The following is a 23,222-nucleotide window of genomic DNA, read 5'->3' on the forward strand; positions in this document are numbered from 1 at the left end:
AGGTGGCTGCTAGAAAAATCAGTGCAAGATGCACACATGGGTGATGCGGGTAGGGGAGTCCTGCGGAAAAATCTGGACTAAATAACCTGGACCCATTCAAACAAAGGGTTTTTAAGTGGCCTAATGACAGATGATGTGCTTAGGTACAAGTAAAGTCAGCCTTATAGGATGAGGGACCGGATCCTGGAAAACAGGCTGTGAAAAGCAGCTCAGCGTGAGCTCCCCGCGTGGTGCAGCGGCAGAAAAGGCTAATGCACTCCTTGAGCGTCTGAACAGGGGAGCAGTGAATAGGGGCAGGAAGTTATTTGGCCTCCCTTTATTGTATTGGTGACTCTGGTACTTGAATACGTGTGTCCATGTTTTAAAAGAGGGCTTGGAAATTGAAGAGGGCTTAGAGAGGAGCCACAGAAATGATTTGAGGGCCAGAGTAAATTTTGTGCAATGAGAAACTTGAAGGAGCTCAGTCAGTTTAGCTGATCAAAAACACAAGTTGATTCAAGGGCAGAAATCCCAGTGTGTAAGGACTCTTTAACCTAGCAGAGAAAGTGGAACAAGACCAACAACTTTGAAGCTGAAGCCAAAGAAACTCAAATAGGAAATGTGACACAATCTTCTAAGTAGAAGTGGTTGATTCTCCATCTCTTGCAGTCCTTCCTCAGAAAACTGTTCACCTCCCTAGAAGTTATTCTTCATCCAGGCAGAAGTGACTGGAGTGCATACAGAGGTGACTGAGCGAGATGGCACGGTTTGCACAAGGTCGGGCTATGTGATCTACTGGCCTCTTGAAAATCGATGAATCTGATAAAAGCCCTAGCAGGACCGGCTTGTGAGGATGGGAAGCGGGTCTCAACCTGGAGCAGAGATGCCTGTGTGTGAATGGGAGAGGAGTCATGGACAGCAGCAGCTCAAGGCAAAAAAAACCTACTTAAAGGTATTTGGATGCAGATGTGCTTTTCCCATGTACTGTGTGTGTGTGTGTGTGTGTGGGTTCCCCGCTCCCAGGAAACATGGTGTGCCGGTTGTGCTAGAAGCTAGTTGTGCCGCTAGGACTGTTTCTGGGGCAGCTCTGAGCATTTTAGCCCACAGGCTTTCTCTATATCCTCTAAACACAGGAATGAGAGAAGACCAGCCTTTTATGAGCAATCTGGTCTTTCCTACACAGCACTTCATATCAACAGAAAATGGGAGTGCAGGTGGAGTGTGCTTGCGTAAAGATAATTGTGCCCCTTACGTAGTCCAAAGGACACAGCCCAGCGGTGTTGTTGGTGTGTGCAAATGCAAGGAGTAGGGCGTGCACGGTGTAGCATCGGGTGTCTGGTAGAGGTTCGAGGGGAGGGTTGTGATAAGTTTGGGGTATAAAGTGGTGTGGATGGATAATATACCGTTGTGTGCGGTTTTGTGAATAGCGTGCTGCGGTTGCACAAAATCGGCGGTATAAGCAGAAGGGGTTTTGTGTATTTGTGTGTGCGTGCAGATTTGTGTGTGTGGACATGACCATGCAGTGTGTGTGTGGCTGGGGCTGGGTGTTTGAAATGGGGCATGCAGGAGGCTGTGAGTGATGCTGCCACTCGAGTGCCCAACCGGGCAAGGTTGTGGTTCGGTAAGAACAGGTGGACCGGACCGAGAACTGAACAACAGGCATTCATTGTGGAGCAGCAGGCAACCTCTGCCCCTTTGGCTCTCTCCAGCTAACTGCCCCTTGCTTGTGCCCGAGTCCAGCAGCGGCCTCCAGCACCAGGCTCTGCTCTCGACAGCTCCTTGGGCTTCTGGGGCCTTTCCGATGAACCGGCGCCGGGCCCGTCTGAGCAGGCTGTAATGCTTCATGTGCACGCGCTTCAAAACCTCAGCTGCGGGCTTCGAGCCCATTGCCATGGAAACATCTTTGCATGGCGGGAATGTGTGCCCCTTTGGGGCAGCTGCCAAGCTGTGAAGCTTGCCAGGTGCGCTGGCTGGCGGCCCCGCGGCCCGGGGCGGGATGCTGTGCGGAGCCAGGGGTCACGTCAGGCAGGCGGTCACCTGCAGACTCGGTCGTCCAGAGAGGTTGCCGCTTTCTTTCCAGGGAGTTTCGGGCTCGCCGGACCGGAGACCCACGGGGCATTTTGCTGCACGTCCGTATGGACCCCAGAGTCGCACCCAGAGGGGCACAGCCTCCCGTAGCGATGGAAATGCTGGAGTCCAACAGGGTCCCATACTCCCCTATCATCAAGGCAGCCCCGCCGGGGCTAGTTGCCACGTGGACCACCCCTGCCTGGGGCTCGGACCACGGAGAGCAGCCGGCCCTTTGAGCTCCAGCAGGAAAAACAATTTAAACCGGGACAAAATCCTGATGGAGCACCTTGCTTCGGGACACCGGGACCAGCTCTGTAAGCTGGAGGAACGGAGACGTTTCGTGGCTGCAGGTGTGTTGCCCTGCTGATCTCCCGGACCGGCCAGCAGCACGGGGACGACGAGCTGAGCTCGGTTCACTCTTGCTCGACTCTTCCCTGCCCTGAACTTTGACCGGTCGATCCTGCCCCCGCGGCCAGCTTTGCCCACCCTGCACGTTCGGCGTCTCCAGCCGCCGGACCGTGACTTTGGGAGGTGCGGCCGACTTGTTTGATTTGCGTTCGCGCGTCTCTAGAACAGATGCGGCGGCCTGCTGCCGAGTCCTGGGTGCGGATTCGTACCCTCTGTTTGAATTTCATGCCTAGCAGGGCAGGGTGAAAGGGCAGCCCCGGCGCCGCTCAGTTGTCACAGCAACGGGGACTTATTCCAGGGCTTGAGTCCTTGCTGGGAGCTAAATGGAGAGCTTTGCTCCCTGGTGACCCGCTGCCCCGGTAGAAATGAAAGAGGCTCATTTAGGCTGATTTGCTTTCATTAACTAGATTAGTTACTTTAATCTGCTGGAAGTAAAGGCTAGTTGAACCTGCCTGCGAACGCCGGAGAGGTGGCTCTTCTGGTGAGCGAGGCAGAGATGGGCTGGGACCGCGCAGATGCACCGGGAGGCATTTCTGCCGTTGCTTATAGGATGCGTGGAGAGTCCTTCCGCGTGGGCTTGGCCCCCTCCACCTCTCTGCTCCCTTTCGCCGCCTGGACTTTCCACCCGGCCCTCCCCAAGTCACTCTTGATCTGATTGTTTAAACGGGGTTGTTCCTCGGGAAGCTACAGCTCGAGACCCAAGAATCGCTGATGGCTGTTTGCATTTATAGTAACACAGTGCAAACGGGCTGCTGCTTTCTGTGGGATTGCTCATGCTGCCACCGAGAGAAGATCCTGACCCGCTGCCTCCAAGGTCTTCTCAACCTGACCAGAGCCAGCTTCTCCTGTGGAACGGGGGCAAGGGATTATGCAGTGTCTTCACAGTTTTCGTTCGGTAATGACCCAAGTCAACGCCACCTCTGCGCACATGCACACAGACAAGTGTATGGACGCACACGTTTCCACATGTGTGAAATCGTGCAGCATCCAGTCATTTTGCTGCAGGGGTGGCTACTATGGGCAGATTTTGTACTGTTCAAAACAGTGCAGTGCAATCAGTGTGGGTGCCGAGGTCCTTGTCCTGCAGGAAGGAAACTCTTGCAGTGCTCAGCCCCGACGTGACGCTTTTCCCACCTTTCTGCTCTGTTTCTTCCCAGCTAGGCATCGCCGCTTCTGCAAGGCAGGTTAAACAGAAAAGATCTGCTTCCTCTTCTGTGCAAGCCTTTTCCAAAGAGAACATGTCCTGCTTAGGTTGTGTAGGGGTGAGGACACTATATGGACCTATATTCTGGTGTCCATATAGTTTTGGCCCCGGGAAAGGCTGATCAGGTCATGCCACTCCACTCCCAGCCCCATCTCTTCATGGCTAGGTGGCAGGACGAGGTAGCAGGGGTGTTGCAAAGATGGGTCACATTGAGTCCCTGCTTGATAAGTCACCCCACTTTTTCCTCCCAGGCGTACCAACTTAGCTCCCTTAGGTAAGTCAGGAAGGAGACCATTACTTGTTAGGTATTTTCTGCATATTCCTATGCCCCTGGATGCAGCCTTGCTACATGATGATTTGTGAAGGGCTTCTCCCCTCTATGGCAAAGCCTGTTATTTGGAAGGGAGTTGGCCTGTTGCTCCCGTGGGTTTCAATGTCAAGTTTTTTCTGTTCACAGGTCACTCATCTTGGTCAGTCAGAGGTGCGTGGAAGTGCAGATAGGCACGTGCATGGACATACGTGTGTGCCCAGCCAGTCTGTAGTCTACTGTGCATAGTCAGTCTACACACATGTACTTTTTTTGTACATGCTGCTGGTAAAGAGAATTGTTACCTGCATGTATGTGCCAAAAATGCCACATGGACAACTAAAAAGTACCACTTAGACAACCAAAGAGAAATGAAACGCTACCCCATGCATAGATAGAGTGCCCGGCTCTTGGCAGGGTTTTTTACCGGACATGACTAGTAATAAATGGTTCCAGTCTCTCCTAGCACCTCTCTGCTATTGTTTGTTCATGACGGGTATGCAGCTGCCCAAGGCTTGAAATATTTGACAGGCATCCTAGCAAGAAAGAGCAGATAGCATAGGATTGGAAGGGATCTCTTGGGTCTGCCCTTGGAAGCAAACATCTCATAAAACCTTATTATATTGGTCAAAGATTTCTAGAGTTCAAGGCAAGAAAGAGCCATTTTTTGACCTTGTGGTTTGACCTGCATAGCTCAGACCCAAAAGGCTCACCCAGGTACTCCTGTGCGCAGCCCAGAGCTCCTGGCTGAGCTAGAGCAGGTCTGCGAGAAAGAGTATCCAGTTTGATTTAAAGTCTGAATGGCAGAAAAAGCACCACCACCCCAGGTCAGTCGTCCCAATGGTTCAACTCTCACTACCATGCCTTCTTCACACCCCTTGCACCTCTCATCTGGGCCTTAAAGGGAGAGAAATTCGATCATCTCCGTTTGTAAAACATGGTGCAAGATGAGACAGAGGCTTGCCCAGAGCCACTCGGGGAACTAATGGCAGAGTCAGGAACAGAGCCCAAGCCTCTGATTCCAAGTCTACACATCACCTACAATACATCACCTGCTACATGCGCTCCCTTTGTTTTGCACAGTAACGTAGCTAGCACGAGCAACCAGAGCATCTGCCCCGGGCACCAACACTGGGCGGGGAGCGGGGCAGTATACTATCAGCTGTTGCTGCAGCCACACAATCACAGCAGCAGCTGGAAGTCACCGCTGCCCCCACGCATCCCGCTGCCCCGGGTGCCTGGCTGCTTTCTTACAGCTCTGATGCTCCAGCAGTGCTTTGTATTTTTTTAATCAGAACTCGTGGTAGAGGTGGTACTTTTTATTAGACCAACTTGATGTTTGCAAAAAAAAAAGTCTTTAATTGCAAGCCTTTGGACACAAGCACCCTTCTTCAGGCAAAGGAGAAAAGATTGGAAATGAAAATACGTATTTCATAGGAGAATTAAAGGTGCAGTAAAATCTTCATTTTACCCAGATTAGCCTCAGAGGAAAGTTGGAATAGAAAAGAGAAAAGTTGATTTTATTTTTTGATGTATTGAAGCTTTTTTGCCCAAGGAAAACGGATCACACAAGGGATTTGCCCCAAAGGAGTTGCAGCAGTTGCTGAACTAGCAGATTCCACCTTCTCCCCAGCTGCGACGTGCAAGTCCGTGACACTCGTGAACTCCCCTCCTCTAAATGTGGCATGGGACTGACAGCCGTTGACATGCAATCGCAATCTCAAGAGAGAGAAACTCAAGCCACACTGGACTCCTCTACAGCACACATTACCGTCAAGAATTCCTAATGAATCTGCTCCAGGCCCGGCGGGGTCAAAAGTCTTCTGAAACTAAAACAAGGAACTGTTTCTAATGGGTTTTATTTTGATTACTATAAATCAATTAGTGCTAGGATAAGTGAGCTTTTGTTTCCTTCTGAAAGCCCTAAGTAAGTTGTGGAGAAGGATGAGCAGCAGGGTCAGATCGCTTCCCGTTAGGGCATGCTCCCTTAGCTGTTATGCAATCTCGACCTGCACCTGTACCGCAGAGCACTTTGTCCAGAGCCTGATCTAGTAACCTCAGCCGTCTGCCCTGCGTGATAGACGTGGGTAATATAACAGTTCCTGTTTGTAGCTGCACATCAAAGCACGTGGAAACAGTCCATTAAGCATGGAAGGAAGTGTTTGGAGGAAAAAAGAGCCCAACATGCAGAGAGAAGAAGAAACATCTGGACGAACCTGCAGCACGTTTGGGACTGTTAGATACGAACTTCGCACGTAAAGAGGTCATTCAGTTGGGCTCTACAGCCACCCTCGCAGATGTTCAGAGAGCTGATGCTTCACTCAGCACAGATCTGTTGTCCCTTGTGAGACAGACAGATGCCTACTACAGCTTCAAGCAGGGTTGTTGGATGGCCCTAAAAGCAAATGCTGGTTGGGGGGAAGCGCCACATCCCCTTCAGCTCCTACAGCAGTATTATGCACCAGCTCCTTGATAAGAAGTACATGGATGCACTGGAGCGAAGTGTGGCAACACAAGGACATGCTGTGCAGGCCGATGCATCAGGATGCTGGCTCTGCTCAAGGCGGGTGGGCTGGGTTGTGGATCACCGGTACATGCAGGGAGCTTTTGGCAGTAGAGTTGACCAGCCTCTCTCCAGCCTGACATGCACCCCCCTGCCCGCGTGCAGAGTCTTTCTGGTCCTGCCACCCTGCCTCAGCCCCTGCCAGGAAGAGCCAGCTTCCCAGGCCGTGGCAATAGACCTCACTTTCCAGGCCTAGATCCTGCCTCAGAGGCAGCGGTGTAAAACCCAGAAGCATGTCCCTGCAGTGCATGGGGCTCATGGATGTAGGAATCAAAATGCTACCGGTGATGGCATGGAGTACACGGGTTTGCTCCATGGGGGGAAGCCAAATTGTGGTTTCCTGTGCAACGAGTGGGGGATTTCTGGACGGGTGGGCAGGGATCTGCTGGTCTGTGGCAGAAGGACCCCCATGGGCAATGGAGGGGAGCTGAGTTGGGGGGCCAGGAAGGGCCTTGTTGGACGGAGACCAGGGCTTGCTGCAGGATGGTAGGGCAGGCTCCTTGCAGGCGGCGACACAGTGCTCCCGCTCACTCAGGCAGTGAGTGGAGCCTAGGAGAGAAGCTGCTCCTCCTTCTGCACCGAACAGGGAGCTGACATTAACGGAGAGCTAATTAACATTGCAGGGCTTGATGGCTCCAGTGTCAGTGCCCCTAATTAGTCGTGCGCTAATCTGCTTTAATTAACTATCCCTGTCGTGCTTTTAATTTAATTTTCAGCTCTAGACGATAGACCGTGGCCCTGCGAGCTTTCCTGCCCCAGGGTGATGGCACCCTCGCACAAGGTCAGCGTGGCACCGGGAAAGGGAGGCTTCTGCCAGTGTCTGGGCAGGTGGGGAAGGAGGGGCTTTCCCGAGCCACTTCCCATCGCCCTCCCTTTGCTGTACAGCCTTTGCACTGAGCCTCTGGCTGCCTCCAAGAACCAAGCCCTGCCCGTTCACTTGTGTTGCACGTGCCCAAGCCCAGCCAGCGGGTAGCATAGATGGCTTGAGTAGGTACTCGCCATGCCTCCTAGCCCCCCTGGTGAGAGGTGGGCAATGGGTCATGCACCCAGCACATCTCTAAGCCATCTCCACTGCAGTGCTTGCTCTTGGGAGCAGTCCCAGGCTCAGCAGGGTGGCAGTGCAGACATGGCCGTGCTCTGTGCTCTAAGGCAAGCACAGGAGAGGGGATGGAGGAAGGGACCGGAGAGAGAACAGGAGAGCGGAGCCGTCCACGGAGGTGAAGACAGGGTCAGAGGGAGGACTTGGTAGACAGCCAAACAGCACCTTTCATCATGTTTCGTTCAAAGTGTTATGGCACCTCTGTGCATAGAGCCATCAGCGGGGCCGGGGGAGCTTGGCAGTGGGCAGAAAAGGAGTGGAAGGCTGGGGGCTCCAAGACCACTGCACCAAGGAGGAAGAGGAGAGCAGCGGTGGTTGGAGACTCCCTTCTGCAGGGGACAGAAGGACCAATTGGTCCTCCGGATTCAGGGTGCCATAGGAAGACTCACCTGTCCCTCAGACCACTTCCCTTTCCTGCTTGTCCATGGAGGCACCAACAACACTGCCAGGGATGGACCGGAGCAGATCAGAGAGCAGTTAGGAGGATTCAGGAGTTTGGAGCACACTTGGTGTTCTCATCACTCCTCCCGGTGCAAGCTAAGGGCCTAGGCAAGGACCAACACATCATGGTGGCCTTCAGCCCCAAACCTCCACTCTTCTGCTGCTTGTCCACTGAACACAGTAAGATTTGCCCCTGAGATCACTTCTTACCCCAGAAAACCTTAGTTGCACCCCCTCAGTCCAGGCCTTGCAGTTCCACAAGAGAAAGTTTTGCCAGCTTGTGAGGCATCCCCCTAGGATTTATGTACAAATGATAGATCCCTTCTTCTGCAGAAGAGCCGAGCCTGGAGTCCTCAAGCACAGCCGTTGCAGGCAAGCAGTAAGGTAAATAGAATAGCAGAGAGCTGGATAAATCCTGGGAACAAGCCACTGCTGGCTGTAATGACAGAACACAAGGAAACAACCGTAAGAATTAAAATACGATTGCACCCTGCATTTCTTACTACAGCGCAGCATCTCTCTGTGCCCAGAGACCTGCCCAGTCTCTCCTGACAGGCTCCCTGCAAGCAGCTGCTGTGCTTGCAATAGCGGTTATCCCAGCTTCTGCCGGCTGGGGATATAGATTATTCAAAGGCTTGGGAATCTGCGGACAGCATTTGCCTCACCCAGTGCATCTTAAGTACTACAACCTCATCTCCATTTTTCTGTTGCATGCTCGGGGAGCAGGCAGCCATTATGCAGATGACTCTGTCAGGTGATATTCCTGCTTTACAATTATCCGTAATGCCTATAGACATATTTACATCCTTCCAGACATATAGACAGCTCATCTAATTTCCGTAGCTATCAATTATTCAGGAGAGGTATAGACGCTCTCATTCTGTTCGAGGGTGAAAACATCAGTCTCTGATGAGATTCCTTTCAGGAGTCCCTGGGGAATGAATTCCCCCTTCTGAGGGCTTTCCCTTTGAAATGTAAACCACAATTGATTGTAAATGGGCTCACATCTGTCTGCTACCTTCCTGGCTGGTTGATCCACGGTGCAGAGGGAGGTAGTCTGAAGTCAGGCAGAAGGCAGAGTAGACCTGCACCTTAGTGACTAACTGAGTCACAGATGCATAAGTTTTTGTGAGCAAGAGCTCGCTCCAGAGCTCATCTTTCGTAACGCCAGCTACGGCTCCACTGAAAGTGCAGTCTGACCTGGGTGTTCCTGACACTTAATTAGCAATCCCTTTTCTGGCCATTTCCAATCACGGTGTAAATATTGGCTTCTGTTCCACTCAGGGGAGCACACAAAACCCCAGCAGACTCTCCCTATGCCTGAAGAAGGGTTTTGTGCCTGAAAGCTTGCAAAGAACACATTTTCCAACTATTTAGTTGGTCGAATGAAATACATCACATCTGCCCAAAGAGCCTTGCCTGCCTTTGTCCTTAGACCAACACGGCTACAACTGACACCCCCAAAAATACATGCATATCCAATACTGTGGTTCATAGAAATAAAACTGAAATTTAGCTAGAAATAAAGACCAAACGGGTCTAATGAGGAGGAGGAGATGTAGAGTGGGATGACCCAGGCGTCTGTCCTGGACCCAGTGCTATTTAATATCTTCACTGTGATTTGCAGGATGGGACGGAGGGCATGTTTAGTAAACTTGCAGATGGCACCTAGCTGGGTGGAGTTGCAGAGCCCTTGGAGAAGAGGGTCAGGATTCAGAATTACCTTGATAAACTGGGAAAATGGTCCAAAATTAATTGAACAAAATGCAGCATGGAAAAATGGAGAGAGACCTGCACTTAGGAAGCAATTATCACATGCATAAATACAGATGAGCAAGGATTTTTTGTGATGCCATTTATTGGACCAACTGGATTATTGGGAGAGCTCTTAGATACGGTTTTGGGCATCAAGTAGCCTTCCTCGAGGCTAAGAGACAGACACAGGTGAAGCTGTACAGCAGGGACAAGGCACTGTTGGCAGTCCCTCCATACAAGGAGGACGGTCTTCCAGTAAATAGGGAAGTCATCGGTGAGTCTGGAGATGACTGACAAGGCACTGGCTGCGTTTAGCATCTACATCCTTCTCACCCTTTACAGTACAGAAAATACAGGTATTTACGTTCTTCCAAGTGCCAGTGTTTCCAGGTGTCTGCATTGCGTTGTGATTGTTGGGACGACGAGTAGAGGAGCCTACGTAAGCTCGAATGGACTGGAATACTCTTGGGTTTCAGTTTAGCTTAGCAGGCGCAGAGAGAGTATTTTTGCCATTTGAACTAATTCAGCTGAGGAAGCAGAACAGCTTGTTTTATTCTCCCAATAAAGAAAAATCCAGGTGGGCTTTGTTTTATAACTGCAGGGTTTTTTGCTTGTAGGTTTGTGTCTTCCTTGGCCTCTGAGTTTCAAACCATGCACCCATGCCAACACCAAACACTGCTGGCATAAACTGGGGGCTGGTGGTCCAAGGACTCTGACGTGTGTCTGAAATGACATGAAAGTCTGCAAGTGTGCATTGCACTGGCAAAGAGGATGCTGAATTTCAGCCTGGTTGAACCTGCAAGCGCTCGTGTCCATCCCCTGCAGATGCCTGGGGGCGGGGGGATTGATAGTAGTGAAGAACCTGCCTGTGTCCCTCCGTTTTGTACAGCTACTGGGGGCTTGTGTGGCATTGCCCTCCCCGTGCAGCTGTTTCCTGACTCTTTGCCAGCTGCTTTTCGCAGAGAAATGACGTGGACGGGTCTTTGTGACTCTTCATACATCTTTTGTTGGTGGTCGCCAGCTGCCTCTGCGAAGAGACTCTGGGTTGGACGCACTTTTTAAGGTAAGAAGTTTGTCAGAAATGAGATGAAAGAAGGCAGAAGGTGGGTAGGCTTTCAAAACAGAAATCAAGACATGGATTGGCCTGTGATCCTGAGCGGCAGCTGTGCCAGACTCCTGAATTTGGAGGAGTTAACTGTCACGGTCAAGTGTGATGGAGCTAGTGAAGTCAGTGCATTTACGGGAGGAAATAAAGCAAGTTTGTTTCCTGGGCTTTTTAGACAAACAGCTATATGACCTCTGCACCCTTCCTCTAAATGAAGCTTTTCACGTTTGGGCCGGCAGTGCCGCAGCAGCATGTTTGCATAACCCCTTTTCCAAAGGCACGTTTCCACTCCCCTCTGGGTCGTGTGTCGGACAGAGGCGGGCGTCGGGAGCGCACTGGAGAAGAACTTGGGAAGGGGGAGACCCCCTCCCAGTAACTGTCCCCATGCACGTGCAATGTAGGTACTGTCGTGTGCCCTGCACTTCCACTGGAGCCTTTCTTTTGTGTGTCAGGAGTATTTGTAAGCCCATAATTTGCCAAACCAGAGGCAGAACGGAGAGTTCGCTTCTCTGGTTTTTGGTAGCCTACAGCCCTGGCCGCAGCTCAGCGCCGCCTCCCTGCACGCACAACACGGCTACAAGGCTTCACCATGGACTCCGACCACAGTGGTTTTCCCACATCCCTGGACTGAATGGTCGCAGTCCTTGGCAATGCAGGCAGGGCTTCGCAGCACCTTCCCCAGACCTGCCTAATCGCTGGAGCGTCACCTCCAGTCCCACCTCGTTGAGGCGTCAGCGCAGCTATCCACTTCTCTCTTGATGCTTGTCAAGCAGAAACTCTTATCAACCCTTTCCCCTTCCCCACACCCGTAGTTCACTCCCAGCCTTACTTCTCTGTGCAAATCTATGAAATCAGGGAAACTGAGGCAGGCAACACTCTGACCACAGAAACACATTTAAAACTGGAATATTACAGCAAACCCGTCGTCCATCACAACAGGACTTTGTTGAGAGGGTCTATGTTGTAGGCTGCCAAGTTTTCCAGTATGACGACTCAGTACGGAGGAATTGGCCTTGTTTCTGTCACTGGAGCTTACGCAGCGGTGTGCCTTTGCTGTCGTTAGTCCCTTAGCTAGCCAAGGTCCGTGCATGTCTTCCTTCGTGCTGGCTGGGGTTTGTTCTTCCTGCGGCAGGTGTCTGTCGTTCCTAACGCGGCTGCCCCGGGGAAGGGACTGGTGCTCTGCAGCGTGGTATCTATCCCGCTCGAACCGGCTCATTTGCAAAGGTCACATAGCACCTAATGCAGACAAAGCGAGTCATTCATGGCTGAAGGGTCATTGTCTAGTAACCAGCTGGCATGTTTTTCAGTCTATCTGGATGCAATGCTACGTGGTGTTTTTAGTGTGATAAATACACCATGGCTGTTATCAGCACTCATTTCTCCCCCATCTACAAGGCCCTTGGATTGGGCACTGGAAAAGTTTACCACATCCTGGAAATGAAGAGGGCAGCAATTGCAGAATGAATAACGTTCTCCTCTAGTCTCCGCTGATGCTGAAATGCTAAGGCAAGTCTATCGGGGGATGACCCAACCAAAGCCACTGCCCTGTGCTTTGTATTATCATTACCACTATTATATAGATTTATATCCCACCCTATTTCAACAGGCTCAGCATGGCTTACCATACAGATAAACAGCGCCCGAGATAAGAAACAGCTGACTCTGGAGCCGACACATGATAGAAACCCCGTTAATTGTAAACCACAGGTTCCTGCTACTCGAGCACTAAACTGCTTCCTTCTCCCGTCTCCTTGCTTCAGCCATAAAGCACAGTGCAGCGGGAAGGCCCACAGGTCCAGCGATGGAGAGGAGAGGTCATGGGGACCCTTGACAGTGCTCACTGCTTCTCTGAGAGGGGAAATACTCAACCCTCCAAAATATGAAATACAAATTGTCATTTCTACCTAGGAGAACATTTACAATCCCTGCTCTCCTGCGCCTGAGGAAGGGTCAGTGTGCCCAAAAGCTTGCAGGTAAATACAGTAATTTGTTTGCAAACATCTAGGCGGTCTAATAAAAGAGATCACCTCTTCCACGAGTTTTGATTCTTTTTTCCAGCCCTCCAAGAAGCAGACTCCAGTCCGGTCTGCGTTCCCAGTCTGGTCTGCATCTCCTGCGTGCACATCCCAGGCAAGGACACCGGCTTCGATGGTGTCTCTGATGCCTCTGGGCACAGAAACTAGCCAGCAGAGCTGTTGTGGACCGTCTGCTTCTGGGGGTCTGGAACGGGAGGGAGTCTGCTGTGAACATTGCGGGCGTTAAAAGTGAGGCAGCCCAGGCCTCTGCGCTCGCATTCCCCTGCCTCGCTCCATCACTCTCACCCTCTCTGTGCCTTTCTCTCCCTTTCTCTGTCTGTCAGCCTGTCCTGCCAAGGCACAAGTTCTTGGGGATATAAAGCTTTCTTTTGAGTTTTATGTTTCCTTTAGGATTAAAGCCCTTCTCCTCGGGGCTCTGGATAGAGAATGTTTGTCAGGTTTACGAGTGCTTTTAGAAAAGCTTTTAGAGAGTCCATCCTACCCCTTCTCGTATAAGGGCTGAGATAAGATTATCTTTGTTTTAACACCAATTAAAACAAGAAGTGTTTATAGGATTAGGGGTTTTCCATCAGCCCAACTTTGATGTCACCACTTGCAGACTTGGGTTTTTTCAGTATGTTAAAAGGTCGGGAGCTGTTCTCTTAATGGCCGGGGAGCAGAAGGAGCTTGGGGAAGCATTTGTACAAGACCAAACAAAAAGAAAAAGGAAAGTCCTAAATGTTTCTGGAAAACACTTGGAGAAAAATCACGTACTGCCTAACCAACCTGCTTGGTAAGGGTGTCATGGATAAGTTTGAAATACTTAAAAAAAATCAAGAATGTGATTTCTCCCTCCCCCCCCTCCGGTGGATTTTTTTGCCCTGTGAAAGGGTTTTTTTTTTTAAGTTCAAAATGTTGTATATGAAAGAGCCAAATTTAATATGAGGTGCCAGGAGCCAGCAGGATCTTTTATTATGGCAGTTCGCGCTGCGGCTGAGCATGGCAACGATGGGATTTTGGAAGGAGGAGGAGGAGGCAGGACTGTTGCATGGATAACAAAGTGTCCGAGCGACGACCGAAAACCCGAGCCAACAAAGACAAGTGCAGAAGAGAGGCACCTGCTACTTCACCATCCTCCAGTCGTGAGGGCGAGCCACGTCCCCTTCTTTGAGGCACAATCGCTGCCGGGGCTGGCTGGAGGGCAGGTCCGAGCCATCCCGACAGCTCCTAGAGGTGGATGTTCAGAGGATGCTCTTCCCCAGCTCGCAGCTGCTTCTGCCAGTGACGGATGTTTGAAGCCCGCTTGGAAAGTTTGCTTGGCTGCTAGGAAATGCAGGCGTAGGGAGACCTGTATCGTTAGGAATCCACGCGGGCAAGGAACTGCATGTGCCACGGGCTCGGTGCAGCTCCCGGACTTCGCTTTGTGCAGAGTAGCTGGGGGGGACCACGACGTTGCAGGAGGAGCCACTGCCAGGCTCCAAACACACCCAGCACCGACAACCCTCTGTCCCTCCGCTCCCTGCACACACAGCGAGGAGGCCTGGGAGGCGAGGAGGGTGGCGGGGAGGCCAGGTTGGCAGCTCTGATAAAGCCAATGCTGCTGTTTTCTGTCATGCATTAAAAAAACCTGTCCTGGGCTGCGTGGGATGAAGCAAAGCCAAGCAGACAGGACAGAGTGTCCTTCGTTAGACCCCTTTCTGTGGGTGAAGCGCTGCCACTTTGAAAGCTGTAATTGCCTGGGAGAGCTGTGTGATGTGAGTTGTCCGCAGGGAGGATGTGGAGGGAGCTGGGAGGGGTTGCTCGACCTGTCTGCAAGGATGGGGAGGCCTGTTTGGAGATGCTGTCACCGCTCAGCCTAGTCTCCGCACAACTCAGCCTGGTTTGAATCTGCAAGCCAGACCCTTCTCCCAGGTGGCATCACAAACACCCCAGGCTCTCGTGGAAAGGAGACGCCGTGTAGGTGGTGCAACGCGCCTGGCTCTCCAACCCCGGGAGGTCTCTATCCAGCACAAAGATGACACAGCGGGGGCTTGTCCTGCCCCAAACCCACAGCCCAGACGGCAGCAAACAATTCCACCTGCGGGGAACAGCCCCGCTCAGAGGACGACAGACTATAGGGAACGGCCCTGGAAGGAGACGACACTTTGTGGGCTCCATGCACCAAACGTGGCTTTGGTGATTGCTGTCCGGGGAATTAGCTCAGCGTGCCTGGGCTTTCTGCTAGCCTGAGCTGAGCCCAGCCAGCCCTGATTTGGGGGCAGCAGTCAGCAAGATCGGGCAGGTGGGAGGCTGTACGCCAAGCCACTGCAGGGGCGAGATGCTGCAGGTGCATCGTTTCTTCTCAGCACCTTCGATGCTGGTGCTGAAATCACGGCTGCCCTCCCAGAGCCCCTGTTCAGCACGGAGCAGTAAACTCCCTTCCCTAACAGCTGGACTCTCTCCTAGCCACAAGAGGAAGAGAAAGCCCCCCAGCTGGTCCAAGCGCTCTCCGTGCCCAGCTCCTGCGCACTACCCCGTGCTCCTGTCCCATGCACCCCACATGCAAGCACGCGGCCTCCGAGCCGGTGGCCGGCGGAACAGCTGGAGGGGTCCCTGGAGCTCACCCGCTGCCGCCTGGAGTCAAAGCAGCTGCAGGTGGGGAGCTGAGAGGTAGGCACCTTCGCAGAGCCTGACAGGGCCCCCGGCTAGTGCCTCCTGCTTTGCAAAACTGTTGGGTGCCCTCAGCTTGCAAGCAGGAGACAGGGATCTGAGACACCCTGTGGGCTCTAATAACACCTGCCCTGTTTCTTTTGCAGTCCTGGGGAAAGTGGAGCAGGCCATGGCTAGTGGCCTTTCCCACCACTGGGGCTGGGGAAGTTATCAGAAGCAGAGCAATCAGTGCTTCCCAACCCTTCCCAACCCAAGGCAACTCACATAATCCTCAGGGCATCCCTTGGAAAATGCCGGCTCTCAGCTCTCGCTCGTTCTTTGACTCTGGAAAAATACTAGAGCAGTTCTGTTGCAGAGAGCTCGGCAAGACCCCAGAGCATCCCTAGCAGCCTGGATTTCTAGTGGAAATCTCCGGGTTTATCCTGCGAGTCGGGGTTTCACAACGAACAGTGCTAACGTGTGCCACCCCGCAGCCCCCTGGAAAGGACCTCAGGGCAGCCCAGGTTGGCGCAACCCCCGGTTGAGTGTCACTGAAATAGATAAACCAAAATGATGAGCCCATTTAAAAGGCAAGAAGCAGCCATGAGCTGCAAGGCTATTGTCTGTGTGTAGTCTGTGCTTTTTAGTGTCGAGTAAAGTTACGAATTTTTGTTCCTGCTCCCATCTTGTGAAGATACCGTGTGCATTTTCCTGGCCTGCGAGGGTTATATGTTTCTCCTGTTCGTTCATCTCTAGCCGCTTCTCTTTGCTGCCTAGCTGTGCCGCCCTCTTCCCTCTCGGTAAGAAGCAGCGGGCTCAGTGCTGCACACACCAGATTTTGGAAAGGCGTCTGCTTTCCTCAAAGTCTTTTGTTGTCAGAAAATCAAGACCCTGAAAGGCTGCGCCTGGGCAGGGGCCAACCAAAAAAATCCAGTTTCTATTACAAAGCCCCTTCCCTCCGCTAGTCTGAGTGTCTTGATTGAGAAGTTCATGCTCCTTCCGCTTAGGTTCCTGGGTCTCCAAACCCCCTCTCCTTCCCTGGCTCCCTAAGCACTCGGCTTCATTTCTGACCGAACTCGCAGCACATTTTCATTACAGATATGTCACAGGGAGTGTTAATCTGTTGAGAGAGGTGACAGCTGAGTAGTTCGCAGTGTTATTGAGGAGCAACAACAGCACCATATTTCAAGTCGCAGCAAGGTATTTTTTTAACCTCCGTTTTAGATCGACATGCATGGTTAAACCAGTCTGAAATTCAGGGACCGTAGCAGTTTGGGGTGAGGCATGGGCTCCTTCGATCAAATACCTCTTGAGATCGAGGCCCTTTCACCCTGCCCCCAAAATTGGGGTGGGAGGTCCCTTATAATGCTAGGGACAAAGCAGAGGAGCATCCGCAAGGGTCTCATGAGACTGAATTAACCTGCTGGGATTCAGTGCCCAGCCCCAAGACCTGAAAATAAAACTCTTGCTAGGGTTGGGGAAGCAGGCGCAGCACCCAACAGATCCAGCTCTTTTACCCACAAAAGTCTTGATATTTAGAGAAGTTGTCTCAGTCGGGCAATTAAAGTCTTCTTTTCTACTGATTACTGTTCATGGTTCTATTAGTATCTCGAGCTCTCATTACTAGAGCAGGGAAAAGCTTTTAATTTATTCCAGTGATGAGATCAGACCAAAACGGTTTGCGAATTCTTGCTGAGCACGGCGATTACTTCCAGCCAAAAAAGGGAAGCAAAGAAGAAAAAAAAATCTAAAAAGTCAGTTGTTTTGACATTTTCAAAATGCTACTTTCTGTCTTTATAAGCAGTGTTCCAAGACCAGCTTTTCCTAATGGTAATTAAGAAAAACTTTTGGTAAATAAAAATAAAGATAAAAACAACACTGAAAATAAATGCAATGCTTTGTTCAGAATAAGTGATGTTGCAGCCATGATGGTCCAGGAAATACGGGAGAGGCAGTGATTTTTGCAGGAGAGATGTTAGACTACATTTTCGGGCACTACAGACTTGGAGCACGCCTAATCTGTGACCTTCTCAAGCTATTTCTTTGATCCTTGTGGTACAGGCTGGTTTCCTGGTAGTGGGAGATATTCCATATAAATCTACTGGTTTCAACGAGCCTTTCTGGTAAAGCAAATTTGGATGTACGTGTACTATGTTTCAGTATAAAAAGTACCCGCTGTCCTTTAGACTACATGGATTGTGTCATAAATTAACAGAAAAAGTCAGGAATAAGTGTCCAGAGCAAGGCAAAAGGACTTCTACAGCCCAGCTTTGGGGGCCAGCTTTGGCTTTTGGGGTCCTCCCGGCTCTTGGTGCGTTTTGCTGGGTGAGACACTTTGCGGTGGAGTCTGTGGCCTTTTCCACTGCATTTGCGATTTGCCATTTTTTGCAGCTTGATTGAACTGTGACTGGCAGCCCATCACACACATGTAGCAGGTTGTGTATTTCTGATGGGCTTTGCCACCAGTGTCAGGAGGGCTGGAAGAGGCTGCACAGCTGCCACTGCTTATACAGCCCCTCTCCGTGCTGTGGAAGGCGTGTTGTGGCTAAAGGATGTTCAGGTCCAAGTCCTGGCTGGGCCAGACTTTTATCTGCTGCCACCGGACGTGGCTGCTGTTTCCAGGCATTGACAGTAGGATGTTGGGCAAAAACAAGTGATGCAGTCATGAAAGAAAAGTCCCTTTAGAGCTCCTCTGGGTCTATCTGCGCGTGCCCACCGTCAGAGGGAAGAGCAGGGCCAGACTCCAAGTGGGTTGCAAACCAGTTACTCCTCCTCCAGTGCATCTCAAATTGTTGGGTTTGGGGTTTGGACATTGCAAAGCTCCTGTTTTTGTTTCCTGGGTTATCTGCTGGGACTCAGGAAACCCCTTCCCCCTCCACGCTGGCCACACGGCACCTTTCAACCTGGGCCTCAGAGGAGCGGGGGGACTTTCCTCTCACTGAATGCTGTTCTTGCTTCTTTGCAGGCTGCCCATCAGGGACTTTCAAGGCAAGCCAAGGGGATGAAGGATGTGTCCACTGCCCAATTAACAGCCGGACGACTTCAGAAGGGGCCACTAATTGTGTGTGCCGAAACGGCTATTACCGTGCAGACTCCGACCCTCTCGACATGCCTTGCACCAGTAAGTGACCTCCAGGCTAGGGGTGGCATGAGATGGTACCGACATAGAAAAGAGGGATATAAGTAATATAAACTACCAGGTGGTGTCTAATGAACCATTGCAGCTCAGAGCTGCCCATGTTCCCAAGTGACTCCCTTCTGATACCCGCCAGCTGCTGTCTAAAGGCCACTGGAGGGCTGAGCAACTATCCGCAGTGTCCAGCCTTACTTGGCATCCAGGCTGAGCAGGAGGTCTACTAGCAAAGGTGTCCGAAACACACTTTGCACACAGGAACTTAGGCTCCTGCACTCTGATTTTGGCACCAAAATAACTTTCCTCTAGGGAGTAAATCTGAGCTGTAGGCACCCAGAGAATTAAAACTGGTGCGCAGCACAAACAGGAACAACCACAGCTCTTCAAAAGGCTTGTAGAAAGAACCCCAAAAAGAATCGGCCTGGGTTTGAGGGCTTGGTGTAAGGGAGACCTGTGCTCTATTCCCGGCTAAGCAGTTAACTTGGCCTTTTCACTCTGTTGAGACTGTAAACTCTCTAGGGCAAGGTCCTGCTATATGTGTGAGCAGCACCCAGCCAAACAGGGCCTCTATTCATATCCGGTTGGAAATGAAGGGTCTGGAAGCTGTTTCTCTTAGATGTAGCTGCTATTCATCCCCCCACGTCCCTGTGGAAGAGCAGGATACCCCAGGGCAGCCTCACCTGGACTATGAGGCAGAGGAATAGGAAGGTGCATGTGGGATGGAGCAGGGCATGGACTCACACAGCCTCTCTCTCTCTCTTGCCCAACACAGCCATCCCGTCTGCCCCCCAGGCTGTGATCTCCAGCGTAAACGAGACATCGCTGATGCTGGAATGGACTCCGCCTCGGGACTCGGGGGGCCGCGAGGACCTGGTCTACAACATCATCTGCAAGAGCTGTGGTTCGGGGCGCGGAGCCTGCACCCGCTGTGGAGACAACGTCCAGTTCACCCCGCGCCAGCTGGGCCTCACGGAGCCCCGCATTTACATCAGTGACCTGCTGGCCCACACCCAGTACACCTTTGAGATCCAAGCGGTGAATGGGGTCACCGACCAGAGCCCCTTCTCCCCACAGTTTGCCTCGGTGAACATCACCACCAACCAAGCTGGTAAGGAATTGCTGTGTCCTCTGCTGAGCCAGACTGAGACCCGGGAGAGAATGGGGGTAGGAGCGACTCACCTTTTAGGCACTGTAGTGACCAAAAATCCTATCCACCTAATGGGCATTCAGTAACCTGGATGTTCCTAGGCCATATCCCAAAACATGTCTTGTTTTCCAACAAGTCTATGTCAGCAGAGACTGTGCGGTCCAGAGGTCCACCTGAAAAGAGCTTTGGGGCTGCTATCTCAGCATGAATTTCCTGGCATGTCTTACCTGCAGAAGCCCAACAGGATTATTTCTGCGGGTACTTTTACGCTGCTGCGTCATGGCAGCGTAGTTAAGCATACCTGCACAACCTTCAGTCTGGGTATCAGGAAACAGTAGCAGTGAAGACACGGCCAGATGGGCTTTGGCACAGGCTAGTGACTTCCAAATGCACCTTAGGTACACAGTGCTGTGTGCAGCTCACACTAAAGCCCCTGCAACCCCTTCTTCGCGGCTACTGATAGCTGTGCTCGGTACGTTCAAGTGAGTGCAAATATATCCCTGCATGCTGCAATTCTGGAGTGCAGCTTTGATATAACTAGTGCCTCGGTTTCCAGAACTGGATGACCAGAGGCAGAGGAAGTTGTCACAGAAGGACGGGTGCAGAGAGTAGAGACAGATGACAGGCAGGAATTCTCTGCACAGCTGTTCCAGGACGGCTTTCCCTGCCCTGCCCAAGGGCTCCTATTATATGCTAAAGGAAAGCAAGCAGCAGCCTGCCCTGCAGCAAGGAGCTGCTGCTTGGCAGCTTTCTGAAGGCAGTGACCTCCTCGTTGAAGGCGTGTGGTTACATCTCTTCTCATTCCACAGAAGAAGGTCTACTTGGGGATGGGGAGGTGTAAAGGCCACTTGTACCATCTTCAGGCTCTGGGTTAATGCCCCGGAGGATTTGTAGGCTGCCAGCGGGATCTCTGAGGTCTGGCAGGGTGCACTTTGCAGCCCTGAGAGAGTGGTGGCACCATGCCAGTGAGACTTGCTAATTAAGAGAGCATCTCCCAGGGCAGCTCTGCCTGCTTTGCTTTGCTTTGCTGGGAGAAAGACCTGCAAGCAGCCAGGATGGAAAAGGGTGTTTGGATGAGTCTGTGGGCTGAACCAGCTCCTTACTGAACTGGTCAGCAGGCAGGTGTGGACCTGTCGACGAGCCTGCATGAACATGGAGGCGCTGGGCATGCTGCATGTCAACGTAGGTATATGAATGTGTGTGTGTAATGTGAGCAACACAGATGTGTGTGCAAGTGAGAGAGAGAGACGTGAGTGGAGGTCGTGTGATTACGTGCGACTGTCTGGAGTGGCTGAGTACGGCCTGTGCGGGTGTCGTGTGTATACTTCTGTTGTTGGCCAAGAGCAAGTCAAGAGATGGCTCTCTGTTTCCTTGGGAGTTGCTGCTCCAGTGTTTATAAGCTGCCTAATGCTCTGATTTCACACCCTGCAATTAAGCAATGTGGTCGTGATGTTAATGAACCAACTGTGAATATTCCCACTTCTGCAGCAGAGTGACTGAGATACCTGAAGTTGCGAATTGGTTCCTTCTTAGTCCCCTCCCTTCTGAACCCGCTCATCCTCCTTTTCCGTGTTTGACACTCCTTTATTATCAGGGCTCACACTTCTCAGCCTGTGTGATGCCTCTCTTAATGTATCTATTCATTAGCACTAAACAGTTACTGCCTGCTCACTAATTCCTCCGTAATTAGAGGTTCTGAATTCTTTTGCTTACACTCAGCACAGCCTGGCAGCCTTGATGTACCTCATTAGCAACTGGTAACAGAAGCTCTAGATGCAGAGATAGAAGAGCGAGCTGGGAAGAGGGGCATGGGAGAAAGGAGGGTGCTGGTGTGGGAGAGAGGACAGAAGGGGGAGGGGAGAGGATGATTCATGGGAATTAAGGACCCCAGCCTCCCCTGCTTGAATCGCTCAGTGCTTGGCCTGTCTGGCTCTAGAAGAAGAGGCTCCAGCTGGGCTCAAACTTAGCTTTGCTAGAAAGCTGAGAAGTGGGCAAAGTTTGCAATGGGCCATTCACTTCCTCCCAGAGGAGCAAGACGATGTCTTCCTGCCCAGGAGATGTGGCTCCTACCTGTTGTCTCTGCAGCAGAGGCCAGGCCTCCTCGCTTTGGCCCTACTCAGGAAAGCACCAGCCCATTATTGTGACCTCCAAAAACTTGGCAGTCCAAAGGGGGGATCTGGCAGGGATTGCTTGTAGACACAGTACTCGTGTGTGGCTTTTGTGCCAGTTCAGTGTGGGCACACCTCTACACCCGATTGTCAGGGAACTAGCCCAGACTGCACCCGTTGGGGTGGACACTTGCAGTGATCTTAGCTGAACAGCTCATGGGAGCCAGCGTTCTCCGAATGGCACCGGTGGGAAGCAATGACATTACAGGGCCAGGGCATAAGGTAGGGATAAGCCCCAGAACAGGAAAGGAGGCATCCAAGCAGGCTTTGCAGGGGGAAATTCCTGTTCTCAGGAAAGCAGAAGGATGTGGGAGGAGAACAGCTCTGCTCTGTGCCTTCCCTTGGATGAGGACGCAGCATGCTGAGCTAGTGCCTCGCGTACGGCGAGATTAGAAGAACCCCTGAACGTGGACAGGAGAGCCGTGTTTCTTGCGCAGAGGTGCGTTTGCCCTCTGGGCAGATGTCTGGAGAGGAGAGGAGAAGGAACGGGAAAGCAGCAGAAGAGGCACAGGACTTATACATGGAAGCAAAGGAAGAAAAATAATAAATGGATAAGCCAACAAACACCTGGGAAAACTAGGATACCTTTTAGGTTGCTGGAGAAGTTACAGCATAGTTGTAGTGACATCAAGTGCTACCTTTTTATTACCTATAGCATGGACTCACAAGGCTACCAGCAGGTGTAACACCCGGGGGGATGTGTCGCTGATGAAGCTGGAGAATAGTGCTATCAGTCCATAGGTAGGGGCGTATCAAGTGGAGGACCCCGAGATTTTCTCCATCCAGTCCTGCATAGCATGGAGAAAAGTCCAACCTCTTCTATAGCACGGTGACTCCTGCGTCCAGCCCAGAATTTCTCAGTGAGCTAAAGCAGGTGTTTGAGAGAGAGGGGCTTTATCCTTTGCTAATCCTTTCCAAAGGTTAATTATCCTCATTGTTAAATGTGTTCATCATGTTTCTAGTCTGATTAATCCAGCTTCCATTTCTTGCCCTTGAATTTTGTTCGGTCTGCCTGCCCGTAGTTTGTGATCAGCTCGTGCCCTAACTTCCCAAGGAGAAGGTTAAATAAGCTGAGTTCCTTTAGCCTCTCTCAGCATAAGACTGGTTTTTCAGATGGTGAAGCGCTCTTGCCGCTCTTTCCTGAAGGTTTTCTGTTTTTCTCTTTCCCATTTTTTCAACATTGTTTTTTGGGGCTTGAAC

The 23,222-nt window shown here is 51.6% G+C and overlaps 1 protein-coding gene across 3 annotated transcripts in view; it reads left to right on the forward strand.

Moving 5' to 3' along the window:
• The window catches only part of EPHB2 (EPH receptor B2), a 121,211-nt gene that overhangs the window by 62,258 nt on the left and 35,731 nt on the right, over window positions 1-23,222 (forward strand). For all 3 annotated transcript variants that reach the window (XM_014519749.2, XM_006023186.3, XM_014519750.1), the window contains exons 4-5: window positions 18,540-18,695; window positions 19,480-19,815. In XM_014519749.2, coding sequence (XP_014375235.1) covers window positions 18,540-18,695; window positions 19,480-19,815 — 492 coding nt within the window. The remainder of the gene's footprint in view (window positions 1-18,539; window positions 18,696-19,479; window positions 19,816-23,222) is intronic.

The sequence above is a fragment of the Alligator sinensis genome, unplaced genomic scaffold (assembly GCF_000455745.1).
Source record: "Alligator sinensis unplaced genomic scaffold, ASM45574v1 scaffold512_1, whole genome shotgun sequence".
Lineage (NCBI taxonomy): Eukaryota > Metazoa > Chordata > Crocodylia > Alligatoridae > Alligator > Alligator sinensis.